This window comes from Oryx dammah, unplaced genomic scaffold (assembly GCF_014754425.2).
Source record: "Oryx dammah isolate SB20612 unplaced genomic scaffold, SCBI_Odam_1.1 HiC_scaffold_28, whole genome shotgun sequence".
In the NCBI taxonomy this organism is placed as follows: Eukaryota; Metazoa; Chordata; class Mammalia; order Artiodactyla; family Bovidae; genus Oryx; species Oryx dammah.
Window position 1 is genome coordinate 50014783 of NW_024070212.1, and position 21901 is coordinate 50036683.

The 21901-nt window shown below is 43.6% G+C and overlaps 1 protein-coding gene across 4 annotated transcripts in view; it reads left to right on the forward strand.

Moving 5' to 3' along the window:
• The window catches only part of TGFBR3 (transforming growth factor beta receptor 3), a 199988-nt gene that overhangs the window by 137278 nt on the left and 40809 nt on the right, over nt 1-21901 (forward strand). For 3 of the 4 annotated variants that reach the window (XM_040232333.1, XM_040232335.1, XM_040232334.1), the window contains exons 5-7: nt 9929-10112; nt 14966-15134; nt 18276-18423. In XM_040232333.1, the coding sequence (XP_040088267.1) occupies nt 9929-10112; nt 14966-15134; nt 18276-18423 (501 nt within the window). Of the gene's footprint in view, nt 1-5028; nt 6065-9928; nt 10113-14965; nt 15135-18275; nt 18424-21901 lie in introns of those variants that run through there. The other variant, XM_040232336.1, reaches the window with a different exon arrangement.

The window sequence follows — 21901 nt, forward strand, 5'->3', positions numbered from 1 at the left end:
ATATATAAGAAGATGACTCCCAAAATGACTTGCTTTACTCTATCGCTCTTGGCTTTTTTAAAACTAGTGTGCAGGAGAAAATTCTTACTTGTTCTCCAAGCAATCCTATTCATGCTTTACAAAGCTTACATAATGTTTTTATCTATGGCCTAGAGCAGTGATCCTCAAGTATGCCTAGCCATCATGGGGTGGCAGGCAGATGATTATAAAGCAGTCTCCTGGACCCTACATTCCCACCCCACCCCAGAATCTGCATGTTAACATACTTCCGCAGTGATACGTAGGTTTGAGGATCACACTTCTGAAAGAGGTGGATGTCTTCCTTTTTTAAAAAATTAATTAATTAGACTGTGTTGCATTGCGTCTTTATTGCTGCGGTTTTCTCTAGTTGTGGCGAGCCAGCGCGCCTCTTCATTGTGGTGCATGGGCTTCTAATTGCGGTGACTTCTCTAGTTGCAGAACACAGGCTCTAGGGCATGCAGGCTTCAATAGTTGGCGACCGTCGGGGTCAGTAGTAGTGGCTTACAGGCTTAGCTGCTCCTTGGCATATGTAATCTTTCCTGACCAGGAATGGAACCCGTGGCACGCAGATTCTTATCGACTGTACCACCAGGGAATTCTGAGACATCTTCTTATCACTGGTTTTACTATATCTTCAAAATCTGATGTGTATTTTACATTTATGACACTGATCAATTAATTACATACATTTCAGGCTCTCAATGGCTAGTGGCTACTGTACTGAACAGCCGTAGAGCAAGTGACCCTCTGGCAGACACAAAATTGACCATGGCACTCTTTCCCCTCTCTCCCCTGCTCCTAAATATGACCTCAGAATACTTTCCAGCATAGAGCTTTAGGCAGCCACTGCCAGTTAATGGGACTTCAGGATTCATGCATTCATCAAATAGTTATTGAGTGTCTTTTTTATATCCAACACTGTGCTTTGGATATGCCTATAAGCAAAGCAGTCTAAAATCCCAGCCTCTAAAGGAGCTTACATACTAGTGGGAGGAGATGGGCTATAGGCATAATATATAAGTAAATTACATGGTAGTTTAGAAGCTGACTATATTATATTCTAGAAATAAGAATATGTAACTCAGGCTTGGGTGCTAGAGTTGGGGTTGTGGGGTGGTTGGATTGTAATTTTATATAAACCGCATTGAGAAGGTAATGTGAGTAGACATGGAGGTGGAAACTTAAGAGAAAACTTAACTGCCACCTGGGCAGTTAAGCGCAGCCTGCATTTTCATCTGGGAGCATGGATGAGTTGGGAGAAGGCAGGTAGGACTAAGTGAGGACTTAAAATATGGCGTTATCCTCAGCAACGATTCTGTCTCCCTCCACAGTGAAGAGATCACACCAGCTTGGGGGAGGCCAGAGAGAGACTGTGAGGCAACCGCCAGACCTCTGAGTCAGCTGATGTGCTGAGATAAGTGCTAAGATGAGGAGCCCCAGTTCCAGGAAAATAGCGTCTACACCCATTAACCAGCATTGCTTCCCTTCACTGGGCCTGGAGAGATCCATCTTGAGGCTTCAGTGGGTCTGCTTAGGACTTTAAGAGTTAAAGCTTAAACACAGGTGTGGAAACAAAAGGGCTGGTTGCCTCTTGTGCTTTTTTTCTTGCTCTTTGGACAAGGTTGTTGAATCTGATCCAGAAAAAATAACAAACTTGGCTCTTGTTGCCTAGCCGTAAGTTCTTGTAATAAAACTCCCAGCACTGGCAGAGAGAGTAATGTTCTTTGAAAAAAAGTCTGGTAGCATAATCAGAATTTAAAATACAAATGGTGCGCATGGTTTCAGTAGGGAAGAGCAGTCAGGAGAGGGGGTAGTTCCGTGCATTTCAAAGCCTGGGGCCTGTTGGACAGTCCAGTGCTTCTTGCTTGTCCCTTCAGTGGACACTTGCTAAGGTTCAGGATTCTCAGAGCTTGGGCTCTGTTCGTTCCCACAGGAAAACGTTTGTCATGTTGGAATGTCAGAGGACTGGGTTTTAATTAGTAAGCAGGAGAAAAGTTCAGTGGTTTCTGCAGGAAGGCACAGAACTACTAAATGATTTAATAATTGGTTTTTAGGGGAGTTAGTAGGTGAAAAATCAAATACTAGTTTTAAAGCCTGGCAAAAGATCATTTCCTGGGCAGTGAGGGAAGCAGGGTTTGTAAGAATAAAGATATTATGGGTTAGCCTTTCCTGTAAGTAACACCATTGAGCTTTCATTCAGCAAGTGGTTACTCTCTACTTTGTGCCAAGCACCTTGCCAGGCCCAGGAGATGATTTAGAACGAGCTGGGTGCTTTCTTGGCCCTCATGGTGCTTGTCAGGTGGGATGGCAGCAGGTTTGCTGGTAAATGGTAGCAGTTCATGTGAGAGAGGGGCTGGGCTCGTGGTGTGCAAACGGCAGCTCCATCTCCTGGAGAGAAAGGGAGTCTGAGAGGTTTTACAGAGAGGGTGATACCTGTGGAGGACAAGGAGCAGTTACAAGGTGAGCATGGGGTAAGGGATGAGCAAGCCAGGTGGGGAGCAGAATGTAAAAAGACCCAGGAGATCTTAAGTAGCATGTGTTGTGCCACTGTGAGTGATTTCATAGGGCAGGTGCTTGGGGGAGTCCTGGGAAGTGAGGGGAGCAGAAGCCCTCTCTGATCATGTGCCAGTTAAGATACTTAGATGCTATTCTCCATCATCATGTGTTTTACTTTTTAGAAAGATCTCCTTTGTGACGGTGTGGATGAGGAGTGGAGCGAGATAGGATTGGCAGCTTACGCAGCAGGAGGTTACTGTAATGGTTGAGATGGGAGGTTGGTTGAGATGTAAGAGTCAGCAGTGGCGTGGGTAGCAGGGCAAGGACCTGCAAATAAGGTGGAGGATGGAATGAATTGCCTTGAAATTTTCTGCCATTTTATCCAAATGTAAAACCCTTGCTCTTAACATTTTTTAAAACAGTTCCATATTCAGTCATGTAGTAATTATCCTTGTAATAGTGATTGTAACCCCTGCTCATGTTAGAAACATAATATTTTCCCCTCTTTCTCTCTCTCTCTCTCTCTTTTTTTTTTTTTTTTTTTTTTTTGCTATTCTCTTTACATCTCTTTTCTTCCACAAACTTTAGCCCAAACCAGACTCTAGCAAGGACTCCACTCTAGGGAGATCAGGCAGGGACTGGAGTGCTGACCAGTAGAGGAGTGGCACTGGCCTGTCATGTCTTTATTTCAGGAGAGCTCTTGAGGGGTCCTAGGATGACGCCCTTGCAAACGAGATGAGGACTATTCCATGAGATCACTTTGTAGTTGGTGAACAGCCCGCAGGCGCGCTAAGTCACTTCAGTGGTGTCTTGACTCTTTGCGACCCCATGGACTGTAGCCTACCAGGCTCCTCTGTCCATGGGATTCTCCAGGCAAGAATACTGGAGTGGGTTGCCATGCCATCCTCCAGGGGCTGTTCCCAACCCAGGGATCAAACCCACGTCTCCTGCACTGCAGGTGGACTCTTTGCCACTGCACCACTGGGGAAGCCCTGGAAACCAGCCTAGGCTCCTGGGAGTTCTGCTGCATGAGCTCAGGTCAGCGTGAGAACATGCCTGCAAGTCAGCAGACCTCAGCCTTGTCTGGTTCAGCATCTCAGGGATTTAGACACGTGTGGAGATGGCACACACATGAAGTTTAGAGATTTTTGACATCAACAGAATAGATTTTTATATGGTCTCTACAGAATTTAAATGAGTCTAAAGACTTTGATTTATATTAAGATACACCAGTGTAGGGGAAGAAGAGCCTTGAGCTGATAAAATCAAGACCTGAGACTTGAGGTACTGTTATTCCTGTCTCCACCTCCCTGGTGTGAGCTGCCGTTCTTTCTCCCCTGGATTATTCCAGAAGTCTAGTACTAGTCTCCTGCTCCTTGTTCCGCTTCAGTCTAGACTGGCCACAGCAGCCAGAGTGACTTGTTAGATGTTTTTGTGAATCCTCAGTGGCGGCCCATCTCACCCAGACTAAACGCCACAGTCCTTTTCAGTGGTCTGTAAGGTCCTGTTGGACCTACTGGTCTCCCCTGTGGCCTCTGTGACTTTACTCCTGCTCATCTCCATCTCACCCCTGTGCTCCAGCCATGCCAGCCTCCTTGCTGTCTCTTTTCTGTGCCAGACCTATGCACTTGCTGCTGTCTCCTCCCCAGCACCCTTCCCCTGATGTCCACATGGCTGCCTTTGTCATCTCCTTCAGTTCTTGACCTGCCCAGTGACTTTCTCAGTCAGGTTTTACACTTAAAAGTAGAGTGCCCCTCTTCTCTTCTCTCAATTTATATCATTCCTTCACACTTGTTAACATGTATTTTAATTGTTTATTTTGTTCCTCTGACTTCCTTGCTAGACTGTAAGCTTCACAAAGCAGGGAATTTTGTCTGTTCCCTTCTCCACTATATTCCCAGCACTTCGAACAATGCTTGGCTCTCAATAAATATTTGTTGGATGTTTGTTTAAAGCATAAATGAATGGATATGAGATTATAGTAGGGTTCAGCTGATATAAAAGCTGATGTGATCTTGGGCCTCATGTGGCATCCATAGAAAGATATTTCGTAAAGAATTGACTCACGTGATTATGGAGGCTACAAATTCTGCAGACTCAGCGTCTCAGTTTGATACTGAAGGACAGCAGACTGCTAAAAGGACAGCAGACTGCTGTAGGCCCAGGAAGAGCTGATGTCCCAATTCAAAGGCTGTCAGCTGGAGAGTTCTCTCTTACTCAGGGGAAGGGTCAGCCTTTTGCTCCATTTAGGCCTTCAACTGATTGGGTGAGGCCCACACCCATTGGGAAGGGCAATTTGTTTTAGTTGGTCTACTGATCTAAGTGTTAATTCTGGACTTCCCTGGTAGTCAGGTGGTTGGGAATTCTCCTACCAGTGCAGGAGACATGGATTTGATCCCTGGTTTGGGAAGATTCCATATGCCCTGGGGCAACTAAGCCCATGTGCCACAAATACTGAGCCTGCCCTGTGAGCTGCAACTGCTGAGCCTGAGAACCACAACTGCAAGGGCCTGTGCTCTGCAACAAGAGAAGCCGCCATAACAAGAAGCCTGTGTACCACAACAAATAGTAGCCCCTGATTGCTGCAGCTAAAGTCCACATGCAGCAACGAAGACCCAGCACCACCAAAAATAAATTAACTAAATGAAAAAGAAATGTTAATCTCATCCAAAAACACCCTCACAGAAATGCCCATAATAATGTTTGACCGAATAACTGGTACCCTGTAGCCCAATCACACTGACCCCTGAAGCTAACCTTCACAGTACTCTCATCAGACTACACCCCAAACCCTGGGTCTCGTCCCAGGCACCACATTCCAGAGACTATGCTGATGAAGATATGACAACCGTGGTGTCTGGGGAGGAGTCCAGGGTGTTGGGACTGTTGCCCTCAAGAAGTGAAGTGGTGGTCAGGATTGAGTGATACCTACAAACATTTGAAGGTGTGTCTCATGGAAGAAAGAGGAAGGGATTCTTTGGTTTGGAAAGCCCAGCTCAGACGAGTGGGTGGAAGGTAAATCTTACAGGCAACTAAAAGTAAGAAGGGACATCTGCTGCTCTGAGAGCCAGTGAAGTCTCCTTTCTGGAAGGATGCAGGCAGGGCCAGCTGTGACCAGGAGTCAGAAGCCGCCTGTTCTGATCCGGCCTGGGTGTTGATTCTCTGACCTTGGGTAGGCCTTTAGCTTCTCTGAGGTTCTCTCTGTGGAAATTGGAGTAGCCTGCATCAGAGGTCATCCTGAAGATCAGGTGAAAATAACCATATCTTATAAAACTCGGTGAGGCTCAGGGGAGGCCTTTGTGTGTGAGCTGCTGTGTCAAGTCAGAGAATGGGTGGTCAGGAGGAGCGCTGACTAACCCCTTGCTACGGCAGAAAATTTCCACTGACCTGCAGTCAGGGACGCTTCACTGCCCCTGGCAGCTTTGCTTTCTTCTCGTTGGAATTTGCCTGAGGAGTGGCAGTTGACTCCTTTTCCAAATTCCTCAGCCCTGAGTGTGTGATCTGTGCTGCTGCTGGCCCTGGAGAAGCCAGACGAGTGGGGCAGATGGTGAGTGAAGGGCGCTCCCCCTTCTTGAGGAGTCAGCTCCACGATGGCATTGCTTTTAATGACTTCAGGATACATTCCCAGGTTGCTCCCCATTTCTCCTCTTATTTACACTGCTCACATTCTTGCCTCTGGAATGCACCAGGGTGATCTATCCCACCTTCCACTCTGAAGAAATGTACTTTCTGCATAACATATTTAAAGCCCTAGTGTTTTATTTTCTGGTTGTAACATGAATGAGAAAAAAGGAAAGAACGGAACATCCAGGGAGGCTTGCCTAAACATTCAGAACTGCGCTGGCAGTGGGACAAAGGCCTCTGCACTGCTGTGGGTTTTTGCGGTGACAGGCTTGATAAAAGTGACTTTTTAGTGCAAGTGCATTTCAGTGAAAAGATGATTTTACTACACTGCTTAAGTCAGAAAATCAGATAAGCATTGTCTGAAGTTCAGTGTTGATGAGTAGCTAAGCTTCAGAGGATTTATGAATAGGTTGGCATGGTTATTGTTGGCAGGTAGATGGCTCAGGAGCTTTTTCTTATGCAGGCGATGTCAAAACAAGGTCAGAGCTAAATGTTCCCCCACTGGTTTTGTTTATAACTGGCATTGGGATGTGTAGCAAATGTCATTACCACCTTTGGTAGCGCTCTATAGTGCCTGATACATAGTAGGTGTAATGAGTGGTCACTGTTATAGGTGGTCATAGTTTACACCCAGCTTCTTAGTGATTAGTTCTGGGTTTCCCGAGCCAATACAAACCAGAAAGTTTTTATTATTCTTTGTAAAGTACATAGCGGCCCAGTTTTTAGGATAGAAGGAGCTGTCAATTTGGAGATCCGATATGAGAATCCAGTAGCTCTTTGAGTAGCAATAACATTCAGTCAGTCCAAAGCATAGGCCAGGATTTCTCAGTTGTGGTGCTGTTGAAGTTTAGGATAATTCTTTGTCATGGGGGCCATCCTGTGCATTTTAGGACGTTTAGCAGCATCCCTGGCCTCTATTCACTAGATGCCAGTAGCTCTTCCCTCCTGTTTGTGACAATCAAAACTGTTTTCAGATGTTGCCACATGTTCCCTGGTGGGCAGAATAACCCCTGGTAAGAACCACTGGTGTAGAGGAAGCTGTGAGGTGCCTATGATGGGCTTTTCAAACTGTGGATCACTCAGTACCCATTAAGGCCAGGCTTTTCAACTCTGGTTGAACATTGAAATTGTCGAGGAAGCTTTAAAAAATGCTGATGCCTGGCTCCCACTCCAAAATTCTAGTTGACTGAGGGAGTGGCCTGGGTCTCAGGATATTTAGAAACTCCTCAGATGCTTCTGGTTTTCAGCCAAGAGGGAGACCACATCATGAGTCGGTGATGGAGTCAATGGGGTGAAGTACTGCTTTGCTAGCAGTTAAAAAGTATAAGTATATATGCTGCTGCTAAGTCGCTTCAGTCGTGTCCGACTCTGTGCGACCCCATAGACAGCAGCCCACCAGGCTCCCCCGTCCCTGGGATTCTCCAGGAAAGAACACTGGAGTGAGTTGCCATTTCCTTCTCCAATAAGTATATATAGTTGAAGAGAAAATATTAATGCCTAGCACAGTATTTAAGGGTAAGAAGTATTTTATATGGGGCTTCCCAGGTGGCTCAGTGGTAAAGAATCTGCCTGCCAAGCAAGAGACAAGGGTTCTATCCCTGGGTCAGGAAGATCCCCTAGAGGAAGACATGGCAACCCACTCCAGTATTCTTGCCTGGGAAATCCCATGGACAGAGGAGCCTGGAAGGCTATATAGTCCATGGGGTGGCAAAGTCATGTTCAGCCAGACACAACTGAATGACTAAACACAACAACAACAACTATTTTGTATGTGTGTTGAGGTTGAAAGCACTGCTGGAAAGGATAGAGCCATGAGCATAATCTCTGCCCTCAACTTGCTTTTAGTCTGGCTGTAACCACCTCAGAAACGGCTTGCTTTTTGTTGTTAATGATAGTTAACATGAAAACATTTTTTATTGAAGTATAATTGATAATATAACATTATACTAGTTTTAGGTGTTCCACATAATCTTTAATATTTGTATATATTGTAAAATGGTCATCACAATAAGTCTAGTTAACATCTGTCACCATATATAGAGAAGTTTTTATTTGTAGTGAGAACTTTTAATATCTATGGTCTTTAGCAATTTTCAAATATGCAATAAAAGTTACTAACCATAGTCACTATGCTGTACCTTAAATCCCCATAACATATTTTTTAATAACATGAAGTTTGTACCTTTTATATACATATGTATTTTTAAATTATTTTATGTATTATTTGGCTGCACTAGGGCTTAGTTGTGGCAATTGGGATCTTCCGTTGCAGTACGTGGGCTCTCTAGTTGTGACGCTCGGGCTTAGTTGTTTCACCGCCTGTAGGATCTCAGTTCCCCAATCAGGGATGGAATTCGTGTCCCCTGCACTGCAAGGCAGACTCTTAACCACTGAACCACCAGGGAAATCCCAAAGTTTGTACCTTTTGACCCCTTTCACCCATCTCCCTCATCCCCTATCTCCCACCTCTGGTGACCACCAGTCTGTTCTTAGTATCTGTGAATCTGGATTTTTGTTTTGTTTTCAGATTCCACATATAAGTGAGATCATTTGGCATTTGTTTTTCTCCATCTGACTTATTTCACTTAGCATAATGTCCTTGAGGTCCATTCATGCTGTTGCAGATGGCAAGATTTTATTCTTTTTCATGGCTGAAAATATTCCATCGTGTATATATACCACATCTTCATTCATCGGTGAACATTTTAGGTCATTTCCATATCTTGGCTATTGTAAGTAATGCTGCATGGTTCATTATCTTTTCAAGTTAGTGTTTTCATTTTCTTCGGATAAATACCCAGAAGTGGAATTGCTAGATCACATGGTAGTTTTGTTGTTAATGTGAAATTCAATACAAAACGTTTATAGTTCTGTGGCTTGGGAGGTTTTGAGCCTTTCTGCTCACATTTTGAGGTTCCACCCTGACACTGATAAAATCAGTTGCTGGACAATAAAGATGACATGTATACTTTCACCAGCAACTGAATTTAATTATAGTGTAGCAGCTAGATGATAATTTTCCCCCTTTGTCTGTGTTAATTATATATACCGTGATATGCTAGGTCAGCAGTGGTCTAAATACATCCAAGCAAATATTGGGTCTTGCATAAATCATCCCAGACATTTTATGAGGATCAGTCTAACGGCCTCTTGACTCCATTATCTATGGGAATTTGGGGGTCTTACAAAATAAACTGTAATACACATTCATCTCACTGCGAGGAAGTAGTGTAAAGTGGTAGAAGACTGGCCAGCTCTGGTCGTATTTTATCTCAGTGCTCAGGAGCCAGTAAACCAAAGGGACTCTTGCTGTGTTCCCGCAGTGGTGACTCTTGGCAGAAGCTGCAGCTATGGAAGATGTGGACATCGAGGTCAAGCCTTTGGGATCACTTTTGCTGATCCATTACAAGTCCATGAAAACACTCACCAAGGCTTCCTATTTGACTTGAAATACATTATTTGAAAGGTTGGCCTTCAATTTAGATATCTGGAAAATAGCGCTGAGAAGTCATGATTCCTCACAAAGCACTCTGTGGTCTCGTCACAAAGTTCTTTAAAAATTCAAAGGGCCGTCCTGCATTGTTTGCAGTTTTGTCATTGCCTGGAAGAAGGTAGGCTTGGGATTATTTATTGAATGAGCTGCTGAAGAAAGCTGTTGCCATTGTGTAAGAAAAGGAAGAGGTTAGATTGACAGATATTTATTAATTGTCTGACAGGAGCTTTTTCTGATAATGATTTAGCTCCAGGTGATTGCACCACATTAAATATGCAACTCTGTTTCTTCTAGGTGTCTGAAGGTTCTCTGGTCCATTTTTCATCAAGAAACTTCTCCTTGTCAGCAGAAACAGAAGAAAGGAGCTTCCCCCATGGAAACGAACATCTGTTAAATTGGGCCCGAAAGGAATATGGAGCGGTCACTTCATTCACTGAACTCAAGATAGCAAGAAACATTTATATTAAAGTGGGGGAAGGTAAATTCTATGTGGTCTCAATTAATGACTGATTTATGACAGTCAGTTGTTTTCTTTTTGGAGACCAGGTGGCTAGGGCAAGGAATCAGAGAATTACAGATGGTTGGAGCTGGCAGGGACCTGAGGGATCGCTGGGGCCCGCTCCCCACCACATCCTCTCCTTCCCTTTTTCCTTCTGAGGAGATAGGCCTGGTAATGGGGGAGAAGTGGGGAGTAGCCTGGTTGAGAGAGGAGGAAGTTGTTAGGTAGAATTTAGAAGACACCCAGGCACAGAAGTCAGAAGTGAGTGGAAGCTGACAAGCTGAGGTGTGGGAAAGGAAGGGCTAACTGATGGAGGGCAAGGAGAGTCAGCATGGTGAGTCAGCAGTTAGAGCTTCCTCCCACCTGTTATTCTGCAAACATTTAAAGCCAGTGTCAGTGCTGGGGCATAGCCTGGGCTTATTATCTGTGAGTCTTCAAGTTTGAGAACTACTGGGGCATAGCCAGGGGCACTTAAAGCCTCGAGACATCAGTTAAGTTTTGGACAATAGCAGAGGAGAAGTGTTTGAATGTATTTTTAATACGAATGCTTGTTACAAGGACAAATTATTGGAGAAAGGAGCTGTTTAGCCTTGATAAGAAATGGCCTATTTTAATTTCCTTGCCTTGCAGAGGGATATAAATATCTGGTGATTCAATTTTGAAAGCATATTATTTCTCAAACAACTTCTTTATTATTATTTTTAGTTGAGTATATTTGGAACTCCCAAATAAGTTACTAGAAATAACTCTTGTGAATGGGCCCTTGTTACAGTCAGGTGATTGTGTAAAAATGGCGTTTCAGGTCCTCTGGGTCCATCTGCTTTCTTCTGAATTCTATAGCAGTTGTCTGCTTTATCATCAACAGTGTGGAAGCATGAGTGAATTATTGAATGCTCGTTCCCAGCTCTTTTCCAGATCTGGGATGTTTGATACATTCAAGACAGTGATGTTGAGTGTGTGCTGTGCACAGAGGCCGTATCAGGGGATTTCTACATGCACCCTCATTTAACCCTGCCAGTAATCCTAGGAGGAAACCATTATTTTGACCATTTTGCAGAGGGGTCAATGGAGGGTTAAGCTAACTTGCTCAAATCCACATTATTATTAGCAAATGACAAAACTAGAACTCAAACTCAGGTTTCCTGACCTTTGAGTCTAATGCTTATTGCCTGATGTTGCATTTTAAGTCTTAGCCCAGTGAGATGATGGGAAAGATTGAAGGCAGAAAGAGAATAGAGAAGCAGAGGAGAAGATGGTTAGATAGTATCACTGACTCAGTAGACATGAATCTGAGCAAACTCTAGGAGAGAGGAGCCGGGCATGCTGTAGTACATGTATTCCCAAGGAGTCAGACATGGCTTAGCGACTGGACAACAAACATAAAAGTAGGTTACCTAGATGAAAAGGCTTGTTTAGTTGAATAGAGGGAGGAGGAGTTTAAAGGAGAGCAAGTTTCAAAATTTGGAGTTTGTTATTAAACTCTCATGGTATTCAGGTCGCTAATCATAGAGATCAAACCCCATTGGGACAAAACAAACAAAAAAATCTCTTTTAATAAAGGTTCTAAGCCCTGACCACTGTCTGTTTTTGAAGCAGACTTCTAGTGCATATTGACTGGATATTGATTACCTCCCTGGAATTTGTTAGAATAACAACATGTGTTATAGTAACATGTAGAAGGTTGGGTTCTATTCTGTTCTCTTAAGAGGGGCATGAGCTTCAGTGCACAAGAGTGAGGGGTCCCCTGATTTCCCCAAGGCTGCAGACTGGATCAGGGAAGAACTTTAAGGACCTTGTGTCCTGCCCAGTAAAAACTTTAATTTCATGTCAGCACCTTTCGAGATCCTAAAACTTGACTCCAGACACCAGTCAGGTGTAAATCACTGGCCCATACCATGGAGAGGAGCAGCTGGGGAAGTGAGGGTCCTTGGCTAGGTTGGTGGACCGCAAGGCGCTGTTGTCTATCACCATGGATTAGACTCTGCTGAGCAGATCTCATCCACTGGTTTCCCAGAACCTGACCTGTCTCTACCCAGCTGAGTTAGGGATCCTAGGCCATGGGCCTCTTCTTATTCTATACAAAGTGTGGTCCCCACCCCAGCAGCATCCTCATCACCTGGGAGATTTAGAAATGCTGGTTCTCGGGCCCACCCCAGACCAACTGACTTAAAAACTCTGGTGGAAGGGTCCAGCCATCTGTGTTTTAGCAGGCACTCTAGAGTGATTCTGAGCGTTCAGTCACTCAGTTGTGTCTGACTCATTACGACCCTATGGATTGAAGCCTGCCAGGCTCCTCTGTCCATGGGATTTTCCCAGCAGAAACACTGGAGTGTTGCCATTTCCTCCTCCAGGGGATCTTCCTGACCCAAGGATCGAACCTCCATCTCCTTTGTCTCCAGCACTGCAGGTAGATTCTTTACCACTGTACTACCTGAGAAGCCCATGGTGCTTCTATTACTTGGTAAAGTTTGAGAACTACTGCTCTGACTTGTATGCTTAGAGTGGAAGAACTGAGGGCTTTCAGTTCTTATCCCAGCTGGGCTTAGTATCTGTGAGGCTTCAAGCAACATTCTGATTTACCTACCACCAGAGCCTCAGTTTCCATAGCAGGAAAATGAGGTCTTTACATTACCTCTCAGGTTCTTCGAGTGTGTTATTCTAGCTCTCACAGTGGTTTGTCAATCCTTTCCTAAAATACAAATAAGCATGTGACTTCCCCCCTCCCCCACACTTGCCAGGTTTCTACCCGGGGATTCCCCTTTGTGGTTTCCTCTCTGCTTGGCAGTTGGTATAAGTTTTGATGCCAGGCATGCGGAAGGTCATTTGGGGGCAAAAAAAAAACCCCCACATACATGCATGCACACACAACAAAAAGTGATCAGCTTACTCAATTTAGTGACAATGGCATCTGGGAGTTAAGCCCTTAATAGCAGCAACTTTGAAACAATTAAACCTTTCCTGGTGGCTTTGGAGGGTCACAGTGTGGGTGAGCTTTTTGTTGCTTGTCTCAAATCTCACACCAGTATTTGTTAATTCCGAAAACCTATGCCACGTGCCTACTGTATGTGCCAGATGCACCCCAGGCTCATCTGTGAACCAGGAATACAGGCCAGAGTCCCAGGAGGGGGTCCTTGTCTCTTGAGTTCCAGACGGGCCTGTCCCTGGCCCATGCCTCCATCCTCTGACGCTTGATGAAGTTTCAGCCTTGCCACCCCAATATCACTTTCTGTCCTGTGATCTGGGGGAGGCACTCACAGGGCTGCAGCTGCAGGGTGTGCATTCCTCATCTGCTCATCTGGCAAAATCCTTAGCAGATGTGGAGGGGGTGCTGCTCCAGCAGCCAGAGTCAGCAGAGCCTGGGCCTCTTTAAGGGGGTCTTTAGGGAAGAATACAGAATGCACAGCCAACACTTTCTTGAAGTGAACCTTTAAGCATGGGCCCCATGAACTCCCCCAGTCCCCCCTGGTCTAGGGGTGACACTGAGGGGATGCCCTGGTGCCTGGAGCCAGAATGCCACAACGCGTGTTGTAGACTTTAGCACAGGGGCATTGCGCAGTTGGGTGGGCAGTGTCAACCCAGTCTGGGGAACTCCTGGGCTGAGGCCTCACTCCTAAGTGAGACTTGCATATGAATTTGAACCCTGGCATCCTGTCCATTAAATGAAAAAGACAGAAGTCTGTTTCATTAAAGTGCCAGGTCTCTGATTAATTACCCCTTCTGAAAAAAGCTTGCTGCACCTAGAACTTCCTTGACACCGGTCCCAGCTGTCACACTGCCAGCAGTTTCAAGTTCTGTTTAAACATTTAAACCACTCGATGGAAATCCCATCAGCCATGGTGCTGTGTAAGCAGCATGTGCTCTTGGGCGAGTATCTTAGGACTCTTCGTAAGTGCATCACTTTCTGGTGGAGGTGATGAACAGCCCTCAGCACAATGAGATAATGTTTGTGAAAGCACCTTGCAAACTGTAAAGTGCCATATAAACGTTTGCTGTCTGTGTCAAGGTTATGAGAATGAGTGGAAATCTGCCCTCACTTGAACAGTCTTTAGAGTATAAATGACTCTGAGGAAGAAATATGAAGAAATGATTAATTCTACAGCATGGGCCAGAGAGTTAATTAGGTTTCTGGTTCTTCTATTAATTGAAATAGCAAATATCCAAAGAGGAGCATCCTTGGGGCTAGGATAGATAGGTCATTGGATTCAGCGTTGAATATGCCGAGTGACATAGCTGTTGGGTTTTTAGGTGGGGGGTGCTTGGGAGGCAGATGACCGTGCAGGTGTGCAGCTCAGGAGTCATGGTCTAGGTACAAGTTGAAGCTGTGGGAGTGATTGAGATCATCTAGGAAGAAGATGAAATAAAAAGAGTTGAGGAAGCAACTGATATTCTTAACCTTGGTTTATATCAGGATTAACTGTGGCGCTTTTCAAAACGAAAGCCTTCTAGCTCCCACCTAGATCTTCTGAGTCAGACTCTCCGGGGTGGAGTCCAAACAGGTGGCTTCTGATGTGCACTGAAGATTGAGGACCACAGATGTTTAAAGGATGAGCAGAGGAAGAGCCTGTGAGAGACTGAAAGACAGATCAGAGGAAATGGGTGAGGACAAAGCAGAATCAAAGAAAACAGGAAGGGAGAGGATTTAGACTCGAAGAGGCCACTGGAGTTGATCAGAAGGAGCCCACTGATGACCACAGAGGAAGCATTTCAGGGCAGAAGCTTGAGGTTCCCTGTGTCCTGCGCTTGCCCAGGGTCCCTCTTACCTTCTCTCCTTTGAGCCTGGTTACCACATAGCTCATTGTGTGTGTTTCTTTCTTTTGTCTTTTTATTTTCAGATCAAGTGTTCCCTCCCACCTGCAACATAGGGAAGAATTTTCTCTCCCTCAATTATCTTGCTGAGTACCTTCAGCCCAAAGCTGCAGAAGGGTGTGTGATGTCCAACCAGCCCCAGGATAAGGAAGTACATATCATTGAGTTAATCACCCCCAACTCTAACCCCTACAGGTGAGTGAGTGTGAGTGTGAGTGTGTGTGTGTTTTCTGAACCAAGAGAAGAAAACAAAGATATGATGTGACTTGACATGATTCTGACTTGAGGCAGGGAGAGGCTCAGCCCTCCCTCATGTGAGAGGGAGGGAGCAGCTGATATTCACAGAATCTTTGAAGAAAACAGTAAAGGTACCAGTGCTATGTTTTATTTTCTGATCTCTCTCTAGATTCCATATATCCCAGATGAGTTCTGAAGCATAATCTGAACTTCTTGGTACAGTCATCCATTGATATCTGCAGGAGACTGTTTTCAGATCCCACTCGGATACCAAAATCCATAGATGCTCAAGTCTTTTATAAAAATGGCATAGTATTTGCATATAACCTACATGCATTCTCCTGTATACTTTAAATTGCCTCTAGATTACTTATCATACCTATTATAATGTAAATACCCTCTGCTGCTGCTAAGTCACTTCAGTCGTGTCCGACTCTGTGCGACCCCATAGACGGCAGCCCACCAGGCTCCCCCATCCCTGGGATTCTCCAGGCAAGAACACTGGAGTGGGTTGCCATTTCCTTCAATGCATGAAAGTGAAAAGTGAAAGTGAAGACGCTCAGTCGTGTCTGACTCTTAGTGACCCCATGGACTGTAGCCCACCAGGCTCCTCCATCCATGGGATTTTCCAGGCAAGAGTACTGGAGTGGGGTGCCATTGCCTTCTCTAAATGCTATCTAATTAGTTGTAAATACAATATTTGTTGTTGTTGTGCAGTCACTCCGTTGTGACCGACCGACTCTTAGTGACCATGGACTGAAGCAAACCAGGCTTCCCTGTCCTTCACCATCTCCCAGAGCTTGCTCAAACTCATGTCCATTGAGTCAGTGATGCCATCTGACCATCTCATCCTCTGTCATTCCCTTCTCCTTCTGCCTTCAATCTTTCCCAATATCAGATCTTTTCTAATGTGTCGACTCTTCACATCAGGTGGCCAAAGTATTGGAGTTTCAACTTCAGCATCAGTCCTTCCAATGAATATTCAAGGTTGATTTCCTTTAGGATTGACTGGTTTGATCTCGTTGGAGTCCAGGGGACTCTTGAAAGTCTTCTCCAACACCACAGTTCAAAAGCATCAATTCTTTGGCACTCATCCTTCTTTATGGTCCGACTCTCACATCCATGCAAGACTCCTGGAAAGATCACTGCTTGCACTATACCGACCTTTGTTGGCAAAGCAATGTCTCTGCTTTTTAATATGCTGTCTAGGTTGATCATAGCTGTTCCAAGGAGCAAGGGTCTTTTAATTTCATGGCTGTAGTCACCATTTGCAGTGATTTTGGAACCCAAGAAAATAAAGTCTGTCACTGTTTCCCTTGTTTCCCCATCTATTTGCCATGGAGTGATAGGACCGTATGCCATGATCTTAGTGTTTTGAATGTTGAGTTTTTTTTTCACTCCCCTCTTGCACCTTCATCAAGAGGCTCTTTAGTTCCTCTTCACTTTCTGCCATAAGGGTGGTGTCATCTGCATATCTGAGGTTATTGATATTTCTCCCAGCAATCTTGATTCCAGCTTGTGCTTCATCTAGCTTGTGCTTATATTAAATACAATATAAATGCTATGTAAATAGTTGCCTGCAAGGAGCAAATTCAAATTTTACTTTTTGGAATTTCCTGGAATTTTTCCCCCCAATATTTTCCATCTGTGGTTGGTTACATCTGCAAATGTGGAACCTGGAGACACAGAAGACGGACTGTACTGGTTATAGAACAGACACTCTTACTCAATTATTATCACCTATGACTGAGGTTATCCCTGATAAGAAAATTACAAAGTGTGCCTTATTAGCATAGTTATCATTTTAACAATATATTTTTTAAACAAATCTCTGTTTATAGTGTCCTCAGAGCACTTTAGGCACTCATAACTGTTTGAAGCTGTGTGTGACTGTGCATGTGTGAGTGTGTGTATGTGTGTCAGAGGAGTGGCCCTTCACGGTGACACATCAGAGAGCTATTAGATACTAGCCTTTCTCTTCAACCCTCAGCATCCTGTCTAGGACTGAAAATTTAACTCTCTTTATCAAGAATGATTAGGGAATTTGCATAAGAAAAAAAAGGGAGAAAGTAGGCCTTTCTCCCACTTTCACCTGCATTTCACAGGGACTAGTGAGTAAAACTGTTAATTTATATTATAGAAGGATTTGGCAGTTAAAATTCTAATCAAATTTTGATTTCAAAAGTGAATAAACTACAGATTGGTTTTTGAAAATGGAAATTTTGTCCCATGTGAAGAATTGTGGCAAATTAAAAGGGAACGGGGATAGAAGTAATGGAAGCATGTATACTTAGGTATTAGCCCTAAGGCTTCACTCATTTTATGCTTTCCAAGTGTGTAAAACCAAGATGGAAATAAAGACTTTCCTCTAAATCCGGAATGCCAGAGATGTTAGTATTTGGTAAGAATTCTCTTCTGTACTGGATTCTTAGAAGTTTGGATTGTGTTCATTAATTTTCCAATAATCACTTGGTTGACCATCTGTTTTTTTTTTTTTTTAATAGCTATCTCCAGAAGTTTGAGGAAGTTAATGCAGATATGATTTTGTAACAAATATTAATGGCTTAAGCAAACCTTATATAAGTCAAGAAATGCTCTAGCCTTTTGCTTCTTATTTCATTCTGACGTTTTCTAACTTTTTTTTACTGCCTCCCTCTTGCGTCCACCCTGCCACCCTCCACTCACCAAACTGCCACCCACTCCTGGTTTGAAGGATTTTGAGCATATAACAAATTAGAATGTTACATATCAAAGGTGTTGAGCCTGAAGAAGCCATAATTCTGCTTCAAAAGTAAACTCTTGTAGTTTGTTCAAGTCCCTTTCAAACAGTGGCCACATGAAATCACCACCATTTTTTTTTTCCCAGTGAAGAGAAAAAGTTTAGTGGCTAATTAACCACAGGTGTGTTTTCCTATTGTTATGTAAAATCATTTTGTTATGTGTGCACTAAACAATCTGTTTTGCACATGTCATTTGCCTGGGATCCACTCCAGCTTTTTAATCAACTGGCCAGACACTGGAAACATGAAGACTTGGAAGAGGGGAGTTGCAACTTTATGGCATTTGGGTCCTAACTCTGCCTTTGTTTTCCACTCACAGTGCTTTCCAGGTGGATATCATAATTGACATAAGACCTTCTCGGAAGGATCCTGAGGTGGTCAAAAATCTGATCCTGATCTTGAAATGCAAAAAGTCTGTCAACTGGGTGATCAAATCTTTCGATATTAAGGGAAACCTGAAAGCTATTGTAAGTTGGTTAACCATTTCTTTTTTTTTTTTAATTGTTCATTATATTTATTTTTTTTAATTTATTTTTTATTTTACTTTACAATTCTGTATTGGTTTTGCCATACATTTCTTTGTTTTAATGAATGGCAGTAATTTAAGCTGTGTTTGTATGTGTTATTTTTGTGAAGTTTTTCTCCATTATTTTTCACTTTATAAAATAGGCTGTTCCTTGGCTTCTTCTGTCAAGGACAGGCAGTGTGGTAGTTAAAAAAGGTCTTTGGGGTCAATACAGACCTGGATTCAAGTTCAGACTCTGCCACTTATGAACTGTGACCTTGGGCAAGTCCCTTCACCTCTCTGGATCCCACGAGCCTCTCCCACGAGATCTCTGGATCTCACGAAATTCCTGAAATGTATTAGTGCACTTTCCAGCCTTGTTTCGTTGCTAAGTCGTATCCTACTCTGTGACCCCTTGGACTGTAGCCTGCCAGGTTCCTCTGTCCCTGGGATTTCCAGTCTTAGTAAGTATAAAACGATGAACACAAGCATTTCATGGCTGAGAATCCTGTGGGGGCCTCAGTGTCATGGCTATGAATATCAGCTCTTACTGTAGGGTTGGGTCTTTATGAAAGATGTGGGAAATGAGCTAACTCCAGCTTATTTTTCTTTTTGAGACAAATACTTGGTATTGGCATGTGTTTTTGCTTGCTCCTAAGGATAAAACCCTGATAAAAGAATTACAGCTGTGCACAGGTTAGTGAGATGATGCTGGAAAAGTATCCCCGGCCTGTTTCCTAAGCATTCTATTTCATGAAGGAAATATACGCAAGAAGTTTAGCTGGGTGGCATGATGGGCAGACAGCAGCTCATTTCCGGAAAAGTTAAATGTTGAAATTTGGTGGAATACATTTTTTCCAAGTATGTTTAGGGAGATAACTATTTGACAGAATATTGCAGCAAATTATTGAAAGTTAAAGAATTCCCCTTCCTCATTTTTAAAAAGATAATTATCTCTTGGCATGCATATGTGCGTGCTAAGTTGCTTCAGCTGTGTCCAACTCTTTGTGACCCTATGGACTGTAGACTGCCAGGCCCCTCTGCCCATGGGATTCTGCAGGCAAGAATACTGGAGTGGGTTACCATGCCCTCTTCCAGGGGATCTTCCTGACCCAGGGATCAAACCCTTGTCTCTTTTGTCTCCTGCATTGGCAGGCAGGTTCCTTACCACTAGCGCCACCTGGGAAGCCAATTACATCTTCAGCATCTCTTTTTGTGGGCTTAAATATTAGTGCATTGTCTTAAAATTTTTTTTTAATTAATTTAAATTTAATTAAAAATTTAAAACTGGAAGATAATTGCTTTACAATGTTGTGTTGGTTTCTGCCATACAACAACGTGAATCCGCCATCAGGATACCTATATCCCCTCCCTCTTGAGCCTCCCTTCCACTCCACCATCCCACCCCTCTAGGTCATCACAGATCACCGGGCTGAGCTCCCTGTGTGACGTAGAAACTGTCTATCTTACACGGGTAAGTGTAAAATGGATGGGTAGTGTATATGTGTTGGTAGTGTATATGTGTCAGTGCTACTTTCTCAATTCATCCCACCTTCTCCTTCCCCTACTGCGTCCACAAGTCTGTTCTGTACATCTGCCTCTCTCTTCTGTGCGTCTGCATCTGTCCTGTGTGTTGTCTTTTTTAAAAACTGTGGCCAGTTCCTCTTTCAGTGCCTGCACTGAATCAGTTGGAGTGGGGTTTGTTTTCAGTGGGTTTATGTTTTGGGAGAGGGATGCCTTTGGCATTAGTATTATTCATTCATGGCACCTTGTGTGTGACAACACAGTGAACAGAGCCAGTAGTCCCCTAGGCAACATCCTGTACGAGCATTTGCCAGAGGCAGTGGGTAAAGCCATGAGCACACACATCTTAATTTTAAAGTAATCATTTCTGGTTCCTGTGGGTTTTTTTTTTTTAATAACTTTTAGGGGATCCCAATAAACCATCATGTGTAGTGGTGATGCATCAATTTGGTATTAAGCACAAAGACCAGCAGTGATTTTCGGAAGTCAGAGCTGTTGTGATTGCTTTCCCTGGCATGGCATGAGCAGTGTTGGTGACCTGGGCTATTTGCAGCCTTTGCTGCCTGGCACACCAGCCAAATGTTTTTAATTTCAGAATAACAAAAACAGGAAAGGGAATCATGCTTTGAAAGGCAAAAACATACGGTCCATTTTAATTCCCTGCTGGAGTTCTTGTGTAAATGTTCTCTTGGCCCTGACCCTTTGATGGCTCTCTCTCTCCCTGAGCATGTGTGCCTAGTCCAGGGCAGCCCTGGAGTTCACTCTGAAGGTCCCCACTTCTCCTATGAATCAGAGAGGCTAGAAAAAGAGATTGCTCATCTCAGTGCAAGATCTGTTTATATTGCTCTCCTTGGCTGTACTCCTGTTCCAGGCCAATTTTGGACAATGCATGACAACATTACTAAACAATTAGGTAATGTTTCATGATGTTCCTTTTTATTCTCCCAATCAGTTTCATGCTTTGTGATTTCTTAACTCCTGTCTCAGATGTGAGTTCTGACTGTGCTGGGAGGGAAAGTTACCTGCTAATAAAAAGGTGGAGTGGAGAGAATGCTGGCTTTGGAGCCAGCTAGGTCTGGATTCAAATCCTATTTGCAATTGCTATTATCCCAGTTGATCCTGGTCAATCTCATTGAACTTTGAGTCTGTTTCCTTACCTGTGAAATGGATACAATGATAATACTCACCTTGAGAGTTCTTGTGAGGTTTAGCAGAGTCCATTCATTCATTCAACAAATACTTGTTAAGTGTGCCCTGCGTATTTCATCTAAAGCAGTCAGCATATTGCCTGCACATGGTGAGTTCTCAGCTACATGTACTACCTAACTTCTGTGAGCCTCAGGTTCCTCTTCTCTAGAAAAGAATAATAACACCTACTCCTTGTATTTTGGAGAAGAATTAAATAAGAAAACATATATTAAGCATTTAGCACAGTGCCTGCCATAAAAGATGGTGGTAGGGAGTAGGTTTCTATCTTCCTTCTATTAGCAATTCTTTAAGAGTTTGTAGGGACAATTAACAAAGTGAAGACAAAGACAAATGTTTACTAAAGGAATTATGTGGAACTTGATGGGGAAAATTTAAAGAAAAGCACCATTAAACATAGGTGGGGTATGTATGTGTGTGTGTGATACGATGCGGGCAGAATGAACCCTCTAAAAGACAGGATGGTCCAAAGAGACACAGAGGGTTGTGCTGGGCCAGATGGGATTACTAGAAGTATCCACATTACATCATCATGCCCAGCTCTGGCTTTTAGTTCAGGGCCCTTATGGACCATGCATAATCACATTTTGGAAAAGACTCCAAAACATAATAGATGGAGATAACTTGTTAGAAATTTTCTGATGTATGATTTCTTAGGGCCTCAGGGCTTCAAGTTTGCAAATAGTGAGTTTATTCTTAGAAGAGATATT